This window comes from Elephas maximus, chromosome 1 (genome assembly GCF_024166365.1).
Source record: "Elephas maximus indicus isolate mEleMax1 chromosome 1, mEleMax1 primary haplotype, whole genome shotgun sequence".
In the NCBI taxonomy this organism is placed as follows: Eukaryota; Metazoa; Chordata; class Mammalia; order Proboscidea; family Elephantidae; genus Elephas; species Elephas maximus.
In genome coordinates, this window is record NC_064819.1 from 133,487 (window position 1) to 147,649 (window position 14,163).

Here is a 14,163-nt window from a genome sequence, read left to right on the forward strand (position 1 = left end):
ATAGCAGCACTATAACCAAGACAGAATTTGGTACCGAGAGTGGGGTGCTGCTCTGACAGATACTAAAATGTGGAAGTGGTTTTGAAACTGAATGGATAGAGAACTGGCAGCAACAGAGAGCTGGCAACAGCAAAACCAGGAGACCAGTTCCAGACAGCACTGAAGGCGACCCATGAAGCCAGAGAGCTGAGTGCCTGTGCACAGGAGGCTTCCTGGTGGGCTGCTTCCGGTCACTTATCGGTGGAGCTACAGAGCTTTGGAACACTTGCCCCAACAGGGCAAATGCAGGTGATGGGGCCTGAGGGCCAAGAGACCAAGAAACCAGGAAGCAGAATATGAAGAGACAAGGAACAGAGGAAGCAGAGCTGCCTCCATCTCAAAGGGTATGGCCATGACCTCTGGGGTTTCAAAGGGTGGAGCCATGGCCTCTGAGGTTTCTGAGGGTGGAGTTGCCACTCAGATGGACTAGGAGAATGGTGCGCCTAAAGCCGAGGGAGCAGAGTTGCTGTCCTAGTGGGCCTGGAAGGCAAAGCTGAAGCGTAGAGCCAAGGGACCTCCATTCAGAATCCAAAGACTGTGGCCAATACCTAGAGTCTGGAGGGCAGGGCTATTGTGTAAATGATCTCAGAGAATGAAGGATTATTTTCAAATCCTTGAGGGCTAATGTAATGTGTTCTGCTGACTTGCTTGGTGCGTATTATACCTTCTTTCCGTGCAGTTTCTCTGATTTGTAATGGAAATGTCTAGCTTGTGCCTGTTCTGTCATTGTACTTGGGAAGCAGATAACTTGTATTCTAGATTTCACAGATGAAGAATTTTTTGGATTTTGAACTTGGAGCTCATTCAAGACTTTTGCTATGATACGATGGGGTGAATGTGTTTTACATGTGGCAAGGACATGAATTTGGGGGAGCCAAAGGATGAAATGTCATAGATTGAATTGTGTCCCCCAAAACTTGTATATTAGTTTGGCTGGGCCATGATTCCCAGTATTGTGTGATTGTCCACCATTTTGTCATCTGATTTGATTTTCCTGTGTGTTGTAAATTCTGTCACTGTGATGTTAATGAGATGGATGAGTGGCAGTTATATTGGTGAAATCTACAAGATTAGATTGTGTCTTAAGCCAATCTCTCTTGAGGTATAAAAGAGAGAAGTGAACAGAGAGACATGGGGACCTCATACCACCAAGAAGCAAGAGCCAGGAGAATAGCATGCCCTTTGGACCTGGGGTCCCTGTGCTGAGAAGCTCCTCGACCAGGAAGATTGATGACAATGACCTTCCTCCAGAGCCAACAAAGAGAGAAAGCCTTCCCCTGGAGCTGGCACCCTGAATTCAGACTTTTAGCCTACTAGACTGTGACAGAATAAATTTCTCTTCATTAAATCCATCCAATTGTGGCATTTCTGTTACCACAGCACTAGATAACCAAGACAAATAGTATACTCAAGAGTATAAAAAGAAGGCAGTTTTTAAGGTCTCCCTTTCTCATTCAGTTTTATAAGAATCATGAAGATAGACATGCGGTTTTCATATCCTTTGTTTCAGAGACTGAGGAATACATAGATACACCATGATTCAGCATTCCTGTATATGGAACACTTAAACAACCAACCTCCAGTTTGTCTCTTTTAGGAATATTCTTCAGCAGACATCTTTGTTTTTCCAAATGGTAGACTTTATTTCCTCAGAACAGTTTTCCTGAAATGAAATTACTACCTCAAAGGTATGAATATTTTAGAGCCCCTATTTCCAAGCATATTTCTAACTAGCTTTCCAAAAGGGTGTTTATCACCTTATATCAGCAATATATAAGAATTGCAGTACCACTCCAGCCTAATAAGTGGCTAATTAGATTACATTGCTTTTATTTGTGTTCATTTCATTTCTGGCAAGCTTGGACATCTTTTTTGAGTGTTAGCTTGCAATTGTTTTGTGTATTTTGGTTCTTTCCATATTTTTTTATTGTGGTAAGTACATAGGTAACAATATCATTTCTTCATGTGTACAGTTCAGTGACATTAATTACGTTCATCACGTTTTTCAACTATCACCATAAACCGGTTTGGATTTTTTCCATCACCTGTACCAGAATGTCACCCTGAGCATTGTGTCTTCCTTCCCCCATCCTCCTGCCCACCCCAGGTAACCACTAATAAACTTTGATCTCTGTGTTTTCTTGTCCATTGGCTGATCAGTTTCCCAGCTTCTGTCTCAACTACTTTCCTCACCTTTGTTGCTTTGTGTAGGCTCCCACGACTCATTCAGCTACTGGGTAGATGAAAAGTCTCCGGTGGGGCCTGACCAAACCCCAGCTATCAAACGCCTCGCCAGGATCTCCTTGGTGAAGAAGCTGATGAAGAAATGGTCAGTAACACAGAACCTGACATTTCGAGAGCAGCTGGAAGCTGGGATCCGCTACTTTGACCTGCGTGTGTCCTCCAAGCCTGGGGACGCCGACCAGGAGATCTACTTCATCCATGGGCTTTTTGGCATCAAGGTCTGGGATGGGCTGATGGAGATTGACTCATTTCTGACACAGCACCCCCAAGAGATTATCTTCCTGGATTTCAACCACTTCTATGCCATGGATGAGGCCCATCACAGACGCCTGGTTCTCAGGATCCATGAGGCTTTTGGAAAGAAGCTGTGCCTGGCCTGCAGTGTAGAGAGTGTAACGCTGCAAACCCTGTGGGAGAAGAAGTGCCAGGTAGGAGGGAAACCCGAGATGAGCTTCCAAAGGACAGTAACCTAGCTTTTTCTACTTTTTCTATATCATTGGGTGTATGACAGCTCAGTAGGAGCCCTAGTGGCACAATGGTTAACCGCTCCACTGCTAACTGAAAGGTTGGCAGTTTGAACCAACCCAGCAGCTACGTGGGAGAAAAGACCTGGTGATCTGCTCCTGTAAACATTACAACCTAGGCAACCCTATGGGGCAGTTTTACTCTGTCCTAATCGGTCACTAGGAGTCAGTCAACTCGATGGCACACAACAACCACAAAAACAGCTCAATCCAGAGCCCTTAGCTAGAAGGCATAGATTGTTTGGAATATTAGACATACACAAACTGGTTCCTGGGCTCTAGGATAGCTTCAGGAGCCCTGCTGGGCACCTTTAAACTGGGATGAACACCTGCCAAATATTTAAAATTTGTTTGGCAACCTTTTTGGCAACTGAGTTGACTTTGAATGATCTCACCAGAACTGGCCCAATGCATAACTGTGAAATTGGACAAGTTGACGGTTAACCATTTTCTTATCTCCCACAGGGTCCTTTTTTTTTTTTTTTTTTTTTGGTTTTGTTTTTATTTATTTTTATTGTACTTTAAGTGAAAGTTTATAATTCAAGTCAGTTTCTCATACAAAAACTTATATATACATTATTACGTGACCCTAGTTGCTCTCCCTACAATGTGACAGCACAGTCCTCTCCACTCTGTATTTCCCGTGTCCATTCAGCCAGCTCCTGTCCCCCTCTGCCTTGTCATCTTGCCTCCAGACAGGATCTGCTCACATAGTCTCATGTGCCTACTTGAGCTAAGAAGCACACTCCTCACCAGTATCATTTTGTCTTATAGTCCAGTCTTTATCTGAAGAGTTGGCCTCAGGAATGGTTTTAGTTTTGGGCTAACAGAGAGTCTGGGGGCCATGACCTCTGGGGTCCAACCAGTCTCAGTCAGACCATGAGGTCTGGTCTTTTTACTAGACTTTGAGGTCTGCACCCCACTTTTCTCCTGCTCCATCAGGGATTCTCTGTTGTGTTCACAGGGTCCATTTTTACTGTCCTAGACCTGGTTGCACAATAGTTAAGAACTCAGCTGCTAACTACAAGGTCAGCAGTTCAAATCTACCGGCCACTCCTTAGGAACCCTATGGGGTAGTTCCACTGTGTCCTGTGGGGTCACTATGATTCAGAAGAGACTCGACACCACTGGTTTTGATTTTTTGGTAGTTACCCTCAGTCCCAGGGTGGTGTAAATGGTTAAGCACTTGGCTGCTAACTGAAAAGTTGGCTGTTTGAGTCCATCCACAGTTGCCTCAGAAGGAAGACCTGGTGTTCTACTTCTGAAAGGTTACAGCCTGAAGACTGTGTGGAACAGTTCCCTGCATCACAGGAGGATCACCGTGGGTTGGAATCCACTCAGTGACAACTGGCGTTTGTGCTAGTCACCTCGAGAAGAGTCTGTTACTCCTTGTCCTTAGCTGGGTCAGATAACCATGGCCAGGTGTTGACTGATACGTAAAGTTAAGCTGACAAAAGCGTGTGAAGTGTTTCATCTCAGGGGTATTAACATTTTAAAAGGCCCTCTTCATAAATTCTGGGTCATGGGGGAAAGAGTCAGGGAGGAAGAACCAATTGAAGGAGGTTTTTTTACGTTGAAACCACCACTTGGCACCAAGTAGATTCTGACTCAGGGTGATCCCATGATTGTCTAATTCAAATTGGCCGATACCAGTCTATTTCAGCTTACTGGTGCCTAGGATATTGATGTTTATGCGTTCCATTTCATTTTTGACGATTTCTACTTTCCTAGGTTCATACTTTGTACATTCTACTTTCCGATTATTAATGGATGTTTGTAGCTGTTTCTTCTCATTTCGAGCCATGCCACATCAGCAAATGAAGGTCCTGAAAGCTTCACTCCGTCCGTGTTATTAAGGTGGACTCTACTTTGAGGAGGCAACTCTTCCCCAGTTGTCTTTTGAGTGCCTTCCAACCTGAGAAGCTCATCTTCCAGCACTGTATCAGACAGTATTCCACTGCTGTTCATAAGGTTTTCACTGGCTAATGCTTTTCAGAAGTAGACCACCACCTTCCTAGTCTGTCTTAGTCTGGAAGTTCAGCTGAAACCTGTCCACCATGGATGACCCTGCTGGTATCTGAATACTGATGGCCTAGCTTCCAGCATCACATCAACACACAAACCACCACAGTAGGACAAATGGACAGACACATGGAGGCAGGTTATTTTGTTGTTGTTGTTGTTGTTAGGTAGAAGTACTGGTAATTTTACACACCCATAAAAGTGGCAAATGCCTGACTCCACAGAGGCTCAATGAGTTTACTTTTAGTATCTGTTAAAATACATCTAAGCCATTTTTCCTCACTAAAACTTTTGTGGGGGACATTTTGCCAAATATTTATCACACCTCTCCCCCAAAGCCCAAGTTTTTCTCTGTTCAGACTCACAGGTCTAATTTGGAGGGACTTAAGTATTTTATTACTAGAATTCAGTCGCAAGAAGTACACCACCATTCATTCAGATTTCATTTACTCCACATGAAATTACATCCCAGCTCACAGGTATATATTTATACATTAGTGGCTATGGGTTTTGAGGGTACAATGAATTAGAAGATTTAATCTACATCATGGTGGTATTTAGAATCTTAAAGGAAAGATAAGAATACATGACGCTACTAAAATACAAAGCAACAGCCATACATTGACAAGATAAGGCTGCTTCAGACACTGTGCTGTATGAAGACTGGCTTTGTGTAAGAACTAAATTGAAAAACAGAACTGAGCATCAGTCTGCATCCTGGAGGTCCCCAGCCAAGGAATGATTGGGATAAGAGGGGTCAATCAAGGGATAGTTCTTAAAAGGAAATGAGCTTTTAACTTGAGTCTCAAGAGAAGAACTGAACGTGAACTGCTAAGCTGGAGCGGGGAGATTTCAGAGAAAAATAGAGCAGAGAGAGACGCAGGAGCAGTTAACAAAACCCAGGCCAGAGCGAGAGCCATCGTGCCTAGAATCTCCTGGAAGAAGCTTTGGGTTTACCCAGGCCAACCTTCTGTGAGCAGAAATTTTCCCTGTAATTTTAGGATGAGACTGCCCTTGAAGACAGGCATAAAGCCCCTTTTGTGTACTTTGTAATTTTTGCAGCTTTCCCAAGGCAGAGCAAAGCACGAGAAGATGGGCTCACAGGCCCGATCGCAGGGGCTCACAGCCTCCTCACTCTCCTAGGTTGCATTTCACAGACCAGCTTCCCTCACCCAGGATACTGGAGGCCGCAGCCTTCCAAATCAGCCAGACTGTCAGGAGAAACTCCTCCCCAATCTCCCAGGCAATCTGCTTACCGTGAGCCAGTGATTAACCTCATTAGCACACGTGGTTGCCTCAGATGGCATTAGCAGTCAGCCAGATATTATTAAAAACAACAGCCATTGCCCTGTTGGGTGCACCGTGCCTGGTGCTCCCTAGCTCTGGGCCTTCAGGAGCAGCTGGTCACACACCTTAGTCATGCTGCAAACAGGCCAGGCATTTGGAGCCCTCGTTCTTGGGTGTCTGGAGGACTGTGCTCTTGGGTGGGCCAGCTATCTGAGGATTGCAGTCCAGGGAGTATAAATAAACACAGACAGCATTCCTGGAGGAAGAGCTCACCAGTGCCCATGAGATTAAAAAAGAAATCAGTTCTAGAAACCTTCAAGGAGCCCTGGTGGCTCAGTGGTTAAGAGCTCAACTGCTAACCAAAAGGTCAGCAGTTTGAATCCACTCTTTGGAAACCCTGTAGGGCAGTTCTGCTCTGTCCTGTAGGGTTGCTATGAGTTGGAATCAACTCGACAGCAACAGATTTGGTTTTTAGAAACCTACACAGCTGAGCTCTGGATTGGGACAATCAAAATAGCAATTCCCTGGGCCTCAGCTCTCTCCCAGAAAGTAATTAATGCCATGGATATGGCTTGTTGATTATTTCAAAGTCATCACCATCCCGAGAGGTCCCACTGGAGGCCCGTGGCCTCTGGCTTTCCCTTTCCTCGGAATGGCGAGTGCATTCAGAGTCTGGTTATTCCCGAGGGATTTCAGTGTGTTTACCTCAACTCTAAGAGCTAAGTGAAATTTCTCTAACTAGCTACAGGGGCTCTCAGCACGGGATCCTCGGGCTCCCAAGGAGGCTGTGTGGCTAGAACGTAAGAAGTCTGTGAACTTAGATGGGGAAAAAAAAGTACATATTTATTTGTGCTGACTTCTAACTGAAAATTAGTATACCCATCAGTAGCGACTGTCAGCTGTGACTTTGTCCTGATGGAAATCACAGATATTTTTATATCACATTTCAGTTATCACACATATTTTGAAATATCCTTCGCACTTATCACCGAGTCAGAATTTTGGAGCTTAATAGGCCCCCAGACATCCCTGGGTGGTGTAGGCAGTTAAACACTCAGCTGCTAACTGAAAGGTTGGAGGCTGGAGTCCCCCCAAGAGGCACCTTAGAAGAAAAGCCTGGCGATCTCCTTTCCAACACTGAGCCATTGAAAACTCTGTGGAGCGCAGTTATCCTCTGACACACACAGGGTCGCCATGAGTTGGGGCTGGTGCTGTGGCAGCTGTTGTTGTTTGTTTGTTTGTTTTTATTAGACCCACAATGAAATCCTCTTATTTAATATATTTATTATAAATTTGTAATTATTAATAACTATGTCAGTATCATTGGTTTCTTGTGTCATCCTGTCTGTTGTATACACTCATTTAAAAACATTATTCTAAGAAGGAGTCTGTGATTTTATGGTACTTCCAAAGATATTCGTGGCAAAAAAAGTGAATAATCCTCTAGCAAGACCCTCAGCAGGTGCTCAGTAAATCTGTGCTAATCGATTTTTTTCAATTCTTGAATATCTACATGTGTTTGTATTTGTTGGTTTTCCCTCCCCACCATCGGTCGAAAACCAAGGAGTTAGCCTTCAGCATTTTCATGAATCACTCTTATGTTTTCTGTTTCGCACTTTTCAGGTTCTTATTTTCTACCACTGTCCCTTCTACAAGCAATACCCCTTCCTGTGGCCAGGAAAGAAAATTCCAGCACCCTGGGCAAATACCACAAGTGTGCGCAAGCTAATTCTCTTCTTGGAGACCACTCTCAGTGAGCGGGCCCCACGTGGCACCTTCCATGTCTCTCAAGCTATTCTCACCCCCAGAGTGAAGACCATTGCCAGAGGCCTAGTGGGTGGCCTCAAGAACACTCTGGTTCATAGGTAAGGATTTGCTTTCGTTTCACAAGTAAACTTTTTAGAAATTCAGCTTTTCTTCTGAATAAATAGCTTTCCATTGAGGTGGATTACGTTAATCATGTCCACGTGATCTCTAAACACTTCCTTACAATGTATACATCACGCCGTATTTTACAAATTTTGGCACTAATGTGAAGCTCTCTAAGCCAACACAATGCCCGTTCATTTCTGGCCCATGGCCACGTCATGTTCTTGCCCCTGCACTTGCAGCTTGGAGCTTCACTTGAGAAGCATCAAATACAGACCTCTGTGCTAGGTATTGGGGTTCAGGGATGGCTCTTCAGGTATTTGGAGCATCTCTTCCTCTTTCGTGGCAACATTCAGTCCTAAGAAGCCACTGTAGATGTCACCTACCCTGCCGCAGCTTTCACTACTTCCTCAGAGCAGAGTTAAGCCTAACTGAACAATTAGGCAGGAAAAGCTCCAGTTGGTTTGTATTCGATTATGGTCTTTGTCCTGGACACCAGTGAACAATAGATGCTGCCAAGAAAAAGGTTGGTTTGTGCATACATATGTGTGCATGTATATGGCCTGTGTCCATGTCCATGTATATGTAGAAAGAGAATGTTATAAATACATTCATATAATAATGCATCCCTCTCTATCCAAGCTCAGGAACCTAATAAATTTCAGTAGCAAGAGATATTTACAAGGATCCGTTTGGTTCTCGAGTTCCAAGTGGGGAGCACAATAAGAGTTGAGACAGTGAGATTCATCCAAAAATGGGACACTATCTATTTGGTTCTGAGTTTGGATAACATGAGTTCAGATGGCAGGAACTCAGCTAGCAGGAGTCTAGGGCACCTGTATTTTTCTTTCTTGGTGAGGGCTGCTGGTTACGCCTGCCGTTGGCAGAACCAGAAACCCTCCTTACCTGGCTCTGCCAAGTCTTTGGCTGACTAGTGCTGAGCTTGGAAAAGAGAATGTTGTAAACCAGTGATACCTTTTCTGAAATATCCAGAATTACAAGTTTTTTTTTTTTAAATTATATGTTCATGAACCCCACCGTTTTTCTCATGCCTTTTGGTGTTTTGTAGATTAACATAATTCGTTCATTCATTCAGCAAACACTGAATACCTAGAAGGAGCTAGGTCCAAAAATACTAGTGAATAATATGGTCTCTGCCCTCTTAGCAGGAAAAACAAACATGTAAATTTCTCTAAAGCAGTGGAAAAAATCACCATAATAAAAGTATGTGCAGAGATCTGTGCTAATAAGGAAGAAGGAATATTTACGAATAAGTTATACCTGTATACTGCCTTCTGAATATAAAGTGTTTTCTTACAGATGATTTCATTTGAGTCTTAAATCAAGCCAGCCTGTAGAGGGCGCGTTGTCTAGAGCAGATCATCATCTCTATTTTAACCCCCATGAGGTTAAGTGACCCAGATCCACACAGCCAGTAAGAGTCAGTAATATGTCTCAAACTCTGGACTTGTGATTGTCAGACCACTGTCTTTTTCAACGTTCAACACTGACTAGATCTGGCATTTTTCAGCGCCCTGCACTTTTCTGATCCAAGGGCCTATAATTGTCTTACTGGTACTTGAATCTGCTCAGCTCTTAATGGTTACAACTGTTAACCCACAATGTCAGAATGATTTTCACACTTGTAAATCCCTAGAACTTTAATCTGGCTGCAAAAGAAGTCCTAGGCTCTTTCATTTAGTGGTAACGATGGTGGCAGGCACCTAAAGCCGGGGTATTCTTGCATACCAGAGTCCTTGCCTGCTGGTAGCAAGCTGATGCATGTCTTTGAGATTGGAAAATGTTTTGGCATCTTGACTCCTGCAGGTCACAAGAATAGTACAGGGATAGAGCATGCATTCCTAAGCCTGCCCTTCAACTGAACAGGAAATGGCAACTCTGGTCAAGAGTTTGTCCCCAAATGCCACTACAGTGTGCAGCAATGTTTCCTCTGGGCTGTGGAACAAGCATATGGAACCCTGGTGGTGCAAACATTTAAGTGCTTGGCTGCTAACCAAAAGATTGGCAGTTCAAACCCACCCAGTGGCCCTGGGGGAGAAAGACCTGGAGATTTCCTTTCATAAAGATTACAGCCAAACCACTACTGAACGTTCTGCTCAGGGACACAATAGATGAATCCTGATAGAAAGGGAGACAGATGTGGAAGAGTGGAAGAGACCTTGGACTTACTGGACCTAATGAGGCTGGCGGTGTCCCCAAGACTGTTTCCCTGAGTTATTCTTCAAACCTTGAAACTATCCACTGAAGCCACCTTTAAACTAAATAATGGTATGGTTCAAAAAGTAAAGATTGAGGAGTATTCACTAATTAGATAGTAGATAAGTTTCATTTTAGGTGAAGGGAAAGATGATACACAATAAAGAAGAGGTCAACACAAATGGACTAAACCAAAAACAAAGCAGTTTCCTTAAAAAACTGAACACTTCAAAGGCCAGCGTGGCGGGGGTTTGGGGACCCATGGTTTCAGGGGACATCTAAGTCAATTGGCATAATAAAATCTATTAAGAAAACATTCTGCATCCCACTTTGGAGAGTGGTGTCTGTGCTCTTAAACGCTAACAAACGGCCATCTAAGATGTATCAATTGGTCTCAACCCACCTGGACCAAAGGAGAATGAAGAACACCAAAGGTATGAAATAATTATGAGCCTAAAGACAAAAAAGACCACATAAACCAGAGACTACATCAGCCTGAGACCAGAAGAGCAAGATGGTGTCTGGCTACAATCAATGACTACCCTAACAGGGAACACAACAGAGAACCCCTGAGGGAGCAGGAGAGCAGTGGGATGCAGACCCAAAATTCTCATAAAAAGACCAGACCTAATGGTCAGACTAGGACTAGAGGAACCCTGGAGGCCACGGATCCCAGACCTTCTGTTACCCCATGGCAGAAACCATTCCCAAAGCCAACTCTTCAGACAGGGACTGGACTGGAATAGGGGATGGAAAATGAGACTGGTGAAGGACAAGCTTCTTGGATCAAGTCGACACATGATACTATGTTGGCATCTCCTGTCAGGAGGGGAGATGAGAGGGCAGAGGTGTCCAGAAGCTACCCAAATGGACACGAGGAGAGAGGGGGGAGGGAAGTACTGTGCTATTTGGTCAGAGGGAGAACAATTAGGAGTATATAGCAAGGTATATGTAAATTTTTGTATGAGAGACTGACCTGATTTGTAAACTTTCACTTAAAGCACAATTAAAAAAAAAAAAAAAGGGATTGTCATCCTTGAGTATTGCGCTTTTTAAATAAGTTATCTGTGTAAGACCAAATGAACAACAGCTATTTTAAAGCTAGACAGGAAGGTTGAGGGGCAGGGAGTTTAAGTCAATGGAAGTCAAACAACTAGAACAGAAATAACAAGAATGTTGACTCAATGCGAAGAATGTAACCAATGTGAGTGGTCATTATGTCTAGAAACTGTTGAACGGGAACAGGTTTTGCTGTGTAAATTTTCACAAAAAATAAAATATTAAAAAAAAAAAGATTACAGACAAGAAAACCCATGGGGCAGTTCTGCTCTGTCTTATGGTGTTGCTATGAGTTGGAATCAACCCAACCACATGGAACAAGCATAGGAGACCAGTAGTTTGACAGGGGCCTTCCCCTGACCACCAGAATCCTGGTGGTCAATCCTAACTTATAAGCCACACAGGGGTACTGTCACACTGATCCTGGGCACTGCAGTAAGCTCAAACCAGGGGGAAAAGACAAGGTGTATTTCACTACAAATCTGGAAGTCATTTTCTCAGTAGGGAGTTAAACCTTAAACTCTTAGTTGAACTTCGGCCCTGAGATCTTGTTCACCCTGGCTCATCACACTAGAAGGAAACCTCAAAAAATACAGCCATTCTGGCAGAATGTGTACGGTGGTTTCCCTCAGAGTCTTAGAAACCATACACTCCCACATAAATGGAAGCCAATTTTACTTAAGCCTGAGGACATAGCATCCATGGGACCCTCAAAGGGAACATGGGTAGAAATCAGAAGGCTTCAGATTGAAGCCTAACTTGGTCCCTTACCAGTGGAGTGGCCCTGACATCTCTGAGCTATGGTTTTCTCACCAATTAAATGGATTAAGTGTTACTGCAGAGGCATTGGTAGTTCAGTAGAATTCAGTGGAATTCCTGCCTTCCGTGTGAGAGACCTGAATTTGATTGCTGGTCAGTGCACCTCACGCGTAGCCACCACCCTTCTGTCAGTGGGGACTTGTGTGTGGCTATAATGCTGAAGGTTTCCATGGAGCTTCTAGACTAAGACAAACTAGGAAGAAAGGCCTGGCAATCTACTTCCCAAAATCAGCCAGTGAAGAACGTATGGATGACAACAGTCTGATCCACAACCCATCATGGGGATGGCAGAGGACCAGGGCACTGTGTGTGGGGTTGCCATGAGCTGGGGGCTGACTGGACCGCTGCTAAAAGCAGTAACAACAATATTACTGCAAAAGCAAGGTTGTGGAGTCTTAGATTAAATAACATGAAAAGGCCTACCACAGTGCCTGCCATCAAATAGGCATGCCCTCCCTATTTGTGAAGAGACCCAGGAACACAGTGGCTCAGCCCTGTTCTCAGGTAGGGGCTCAAGGTCAAAGGGAAGTTTATAACCTACGCTCTGTGGCCAGTAGGATTTGGCACCTCAGGGGCTTGTCAGCAATATCTGGCTCAGCCTTCTTACACAGATCTCTCGTCTTGGTAAATGCCAGGAGTTAAGAAAATAAAGTGGCTCCCCTTCACAGTAATTCTACAATTTCTGTTCTTTGTGTGTAATCCGGGTTATTTGATCCTTGCCTTTGGGAAGGTTGGCAGATGCAACCCGAAGCTGACACAGAGCTCATTCTCACAGCAGACCACAGGTACACACCTTTCCCACATTTCTCTGCCCAGGCTCCAGGGACCCTCAGTTTTGGCACTGGCTGCAGTTGGCTGGAGTTGCCTCCGTTCAATTCTCATTTCCCCATGATAACCAGGAGATGGCGCCTCTGTCGCATGTTTAAACACTGGCCAGGGCTTTTTAAAAGGTAGACGAGCCTTGAACGTGTGAGGCTCAGTACTGCTGTGTCTTTCACGTGCGCCGCTGTATTTGTGGCCTCTGTCTCCAGGGGAAGACTGTATTCGCAGCCCCTCATTCTCAGGGTACAACATTTTGTCTTCCGAGCAGCTGGATGTGAAGGCCTTAGGGAAGGTTCTTACCCCCAGCCCCCAAATATCTCTACCTTACACTCTACCATTATTTCCTCTTCTGTCACGTCAAACACTTATACACCAATTCCTCACTTATCAACATGTTTAGGTTCCAAAGTCTAGGTTGTTATACAAAAATCGTCATTAAGCAAAAATGGTAGATGACTACAACATTACATAACTGCCAGACCACTAAGAATCATGGTCCAGCCAAGTTGGCACATAAGGTTAACCATCATAGCCAGCGTTACTCTTGCCTTGCACCTCGGTGTTCGTTACTGCCAGATGTACGTCGTTAATGTGCGTAACAGTCAGATACGAGATTTTTTACTATTGTCATGAACGTAAAATGTCAGATAAGGAGAGGGTCAGTAAGTGAGGAGCGGGCATATGTTGTTAGCTACCATCAGGTCGGCCCTCAATTCGTGGCAACCCCATGCACAACAGGATCGAATCACCGTGATCCATAGGGGTTTCACTGGCTGGTTTTTAGAAGCAGCATGCCAGGTCTTTGTTCCCTAGTCCACCTTAGTCTGGACACTCCGCTGAAACCTGTCCAGTGTCATAGCGACACACAGGCCTCCACTGAGAGACAAGTGGTGGCTGCATTTGAAGTACGTTGGCTGGGAATCAAACCAGGTCTCCCAAGTGGAAGGCGAGACTTACATAAACCCAAAACCAAACCCATTGCCAACCCACGGTAACCCCATACTGCTCCATATGGTTTTCTTGGCTGTAATCTTTATGAAAGTGGATTGCCAGGCCTTTCTTCCATGGCACTGCCGGGTGGGTTTGAACCGCCAACTTTTAGGTTAGTAGATGAGTGTAAACCACTTGTGCCACCCAAGGACCTAATATGTTATTGTTGTGTACCATCAAGTTGATTCTGACTCACAGCAACCCTATAGGACAGAGAAGAACTGCCCCATGGGGTTTCCTAGGCTGAAATCTTTACGGAATCAGATTGCCA

The 14,163-nt window shown here is 44.4% G+C and overlaps 1 protein-coding gene across 1 annotated transcript in view; it reads left to right on the forward strand.

Annotated features, from left to right (window-relative positions):
• Positions 1-14,163, forward strand: part of PLCXD2 (phosphatidylinositol specific phospholipase C X domain containing 2) — an 86,535-nt gene that overhangs the window by 57,734 nt on the left and 14,638 nt on the right. The window contains exons 2-3 of the mRNA XM_049875756.1: positions 2,251-2,711; positions 7,740-7,981. Coding sequence (XP_049731713.1) covers positions 2,251-2,711; positions 7,740-7,981 — 703 coding nt within the window. The remainder of the gene's footprint in view (positions 1-2,250; positions 2,712-7,739; positions 7,982-14,163) is intronic.